General features: G+C 47.4%; 1 protein-coding gene across 1 annotated transcript in view; it reads right to left on the bottom strand.

Moving 5' to 3' along the window:
- The window catches only part of LOC103132255 (uncharacterized protein KIAA1109-like), an 18,912-nt gene that overhangs the window by 5,289 nt on the left and 9,912 nt on the right, over nt 1-3,711 (bottom strand). The window contains exons 11-17 of the mRNA XM_007544025.2: nt 3,420-3,576; nt 3,077-3,155; nt 1,536-1,627; nt 1,350-1,467; nt 1,123-1,278; nt 738-835; nt 493-659 (exon numbers count right to left, since the gene is read on the bottom strand). Coding sequence (XP_007544087.2) covers nt 493-659; nt 738-835; nt 1,123-1,278; nt 1,350-1,467; nt 1,536-1,627; nt 3,077-3,155; nt 3,420-3,576 — 867 coding nt within the window. The remainder of the gene's footprint in view (nt 1-492; nt 660-737; nt 836-1,122; nt 1,279-1,349; nt 1,468-1,535; nt 1,628-3,076; nt 3,156-3,419; nt 3,577-3,711) is intronic.

The raw sequence follows: 3,711 nt of genomic DNA, 5'->3' as shown, positions 1-3,711 counted from the left end.
GGTAATGTTAGCTAAAAGATGACTAGCTAATATCAATACAGAACCTGTAGCTTAACAAGTAGCTTAAGCTACTGGTGTTGTCCATGTTCAGCTACGATTCATTTTGCCCCCCAAAAAGTTGATTCCCCTCCTTGTTCGTCTGGAGCAGGGCTGAGTATATCAGGGAGTCTCTAAGAATCCCCCCTTCGCTCACACACATCGTTCAACCAGACAGCCATCTGTAAGCCATGGGGGGCCAGAAATAGTTTGGAAACCACTGCATTAGATTGTGTTTTGTTTTGAATGCATCCATTCCTTGTTTGTTTTTGTTGCTGTTATTTGTTCTATTATTTGGTTAATTATGTTGCAGATCAACACCCTTCCTGCTCTTTGTCAGTCTGTGAGGTTTGTTGTATACACACTAATTGGTGATTAATAAAAAAGAGACATCTGTCATAGTGGTGATTAAATGCTAAGCTGGCCTGCCATACTGGCTGTCCCAGCATGCCTCACTCTGCTTTGGTGATGTTCCTCCAGCGCGGCTTGCTGGTTTTGGAGGATGGGGCTCCCTCGCCGTCGCCGGGCAGCTTGACACTCTGGTAGTCCTTGGCCAGGGTGAGCAGCGGGTAGCGGCTGGGGTGGCACTCCGGCAGCGACAGCCGCATGTCCGTGTCCTCAGCCTGCGGGAGAGACGCGGTGGCGGCCATGTTCAGAGCTGGACCGATCAGAGCAGAACCAGAGGCTGCAGACGGACTCACCCTCAGGCTGAAGCGGGTGTGGCAGGTGGCGGGGACGAACTCGGTGAAAGGAAGCGTGAAGTCGATGTTGAGCGTCTCGCCGCAGGCCGCCAGGTACACTGCAGGTTAACAACGCAATCGATCAGCTGATCGATCAGCTAACCCCACCGGCAAAACCTCAACATCACTCCGCCATCATCAGCATAAGAACCCTTTAACCAAGTTACCGCAGCTAAAGCTGCTGGAACAAGAAGTTTAAATAGTCCACACAGAAACAAATTTACTCTCTGAAGCTGAATCTGCGTTTGTTACGATGATACTTTAACTTCCTGCTGATGTCTGACCAGGTTATGGTGATGAGAGCTGCTGAAGGACGGGAACGGTTCATGCAGAGCGGCTTGCTCACCGTTCTCCTGCTGCTTGGTGGAGCAGTCGATCCAGTTGTGCTGGTTTGCCGCCCAAATCATCTCAAACTGGTGGAATAAGATCTTAAACTTCCAGGAATACGGCACAAAGGAGTAGATATCCGGCGCGCTGTCGCTCGCCCAGTCCTTGATCAGATCTGAGTGGACAGAAACAGACTGAGGATCCGGTCTCAGTCATTGTGCGGAAACGCAATCTGGCGCTGCTGACCTGTGAAGAAGTTCTTCTGGGCGTAGATGAAGTGGTACGTGGCTTTGTAGACCTCGATCTCACACTGCCAGGACTGGGGCATGTTCCACACACGGGGGTAGCTGGCGATCACGTGGAACTGCAACACAAAGCTCAGGTCAGCGGGGCGGGGTGGTGCAGTGGGGCAGCGACGGGGCAGCTGCTTACCGCCAGCATCTCGGCCTCCAGCAGCGTCCGGTACTGCATGCTGCTGGTGGTGTCCACGTGCAGCAGCTGGCCTTTGATGGTGGGGGAGTAGCCTGCAGAGAGAGGAGAGTCCTCGTTGTCAGCCTGATGAAGCTAACTCGGTTTGGTTGACCTTTGAGAGTTTGACCTCAACATGATCTGTGGCATAAAGTCCCAGCTGGCAGCCTATCGACCAGCTCTCTGCTTGTGCTTTGACAGCCAATGGCGACAACAAAACACACTTCCTCTGGTCCAAACTCGCCTCTCTGCTCTGCTTACAGCTTCCTGTCAATAAGCTCTATTCAGAACCCAGAGGAACATTCGCTCCAAAGGTTACGGCTGCAACGCAGCACAGCCACAAAAACTCCTGCAAAAATCTACATGACTGAAACTCACTCGTCCTTTACCTATGAAAGCAGGAAGTTTTAATTATCCATGACTTTCTGTTTCCCTGGGGAGTGAAAAAAATGCAACACAGAAGTTCTGAGAACATGTCACAATTAAAAATATTTAAATTTTAAAACTTCACAGCAAACTGAATCCCAGTTAGTCTGTACAAATATATGAGTATTGCAATTAATAATGGCTGCAATAAGATGCATGATGTGACATTTATAAGTTTAACAAGTTTATAAAACCTCCAAAGGCAAAGCTGAGACAGTGCTTCAGCTTTAGAGTGATAGTGCTTTGGTTAGCAGAACTAGCTCCTGATTCCTTTAAATATAGAAATTAATAGTTATTGTATTTTTTATTATCCAACCCTCTTTACTATTAACAAAATTATGAAGAAAAAAATTACCTTTTGTGTCAAAACATCTTGTATGTAGTGCACATCAGTGTGAGTTTGTGGGGGTCAAAGGGCACGCAAAGCCTAAATGTTAATGGTCAGTTTGCCTTTATTTCACGGCTTGGCATTTTTCTGTAGCTAAAAATGAATTGGCGGATTTTGATCCTTTGAGCCTAAAGCCATAGGGGAAATGATTCTTTTCTTTTTTTAAGGAAAATCTGAAGCTACCAGAGTGTGTCCAGCCGCACAGCTGCAGACGTCTGCGCATAGTTCTCAATTTTAACCGTAGGAAAGAGTTTTATACATAAAGCAACTTCCATCCGTCTTCTAACACCCTTTGTCTCTAGTGGGGTCAGGAGGGTTGTTGCTGCGTCTCCAGCTAACGTTCTGGGCGAGAGGCGGGGTCACCTGGACAGGTCGCCAATCTGTCGCAGGGCAACACAGAGACAGACAGACAAACACGCATAGGGAGAATTTAGATAGACCAATTAACCTGACAGTCATATTTTTGGACTGTGAGAGGAAGAATCCACCATACACAGGGAGAACATGCAGACTCCATGCAGAAAGACCCCGGGCCGGGAATCGAACGCTTCTAGCTGCAAGAAGCCAAACTCTACCCTAACCTTTGCAAATAGCATAAAGGATGAGGTGCTGCTGTTTCTTTAAATCTAACCCGGAGCCATGGAGACGTCTGCTGGCATCGTGGTCGACTGATGTTTCTGCTCCTACTTACCATTCTCTCCCACAGTCATGGGGATGTTGACTTCCAGGTAGGAGCCTGCGCCTACGTTCACGTGGATGGCATTGGTTTCCTAGCAACAGCGATGAAGACAGAGCAGAGGAGGAAGACAGCAAACAGAAATGTCTCATTATCACAGACTAAAAATAAAGGAGAGCAGCCTAACCCAAACAGAAAATGCTCAAAGGAGGGAAGAAAAGGACGATCCTGTCAGTTTTGAATATTCCTTTCCCATGGAGGACAGTTTGAAAGAGAATAAAACATGAAGTGATATCAATAACTGATGCATAGAGACAGAACAGCAGGAGGAAGAGGGATCAGAGGGAACCAGAGTCACCCTGTTTTTGGTGAAGAGCAGATCGATGGTGGCGTCAGCGATGATGTTCATGCGAAGCTCGAAGGCTTGGATCTGCCGGGCTTTTCCTGGCTGGGCCACTTCGCTCACCTTCATGGCCTGATAGTCGGCCGGCAGGAAGAACTTCCAGAGACAGTCCCTGGAAAGGTAAAGGTTATTTTATTTACACAGCACATTTTCAGCAACAAGGTAATACAGAGTGTTTTACAGGAATTAAAAGGAAATACAAACAAAATAACAAACCAAAAGAAAGAGCAAAAGGAGAAAAATCTAA

Source organism: Poecilia formosa, unplaced genomic scaffold (genome assembly GCF_000485575.1).
Source record: "Poecilia formosa unplaced genomic scaffold, Poecilia_formosa-5.1.2 Scaffold972, whole genome shotgun sequence".
In the NCBI taxonomy this organism is placed as follows: domain Eukaryota; kingdom Metazoa; phylum Chordata; class Actinopteri; order Cyprinodontiformes; family Poeciliidae; genus Poecilia; species Poecilia formosa.
This window is presented reverse-complemented; position numbering and strand designations above follow the sequence as displayed.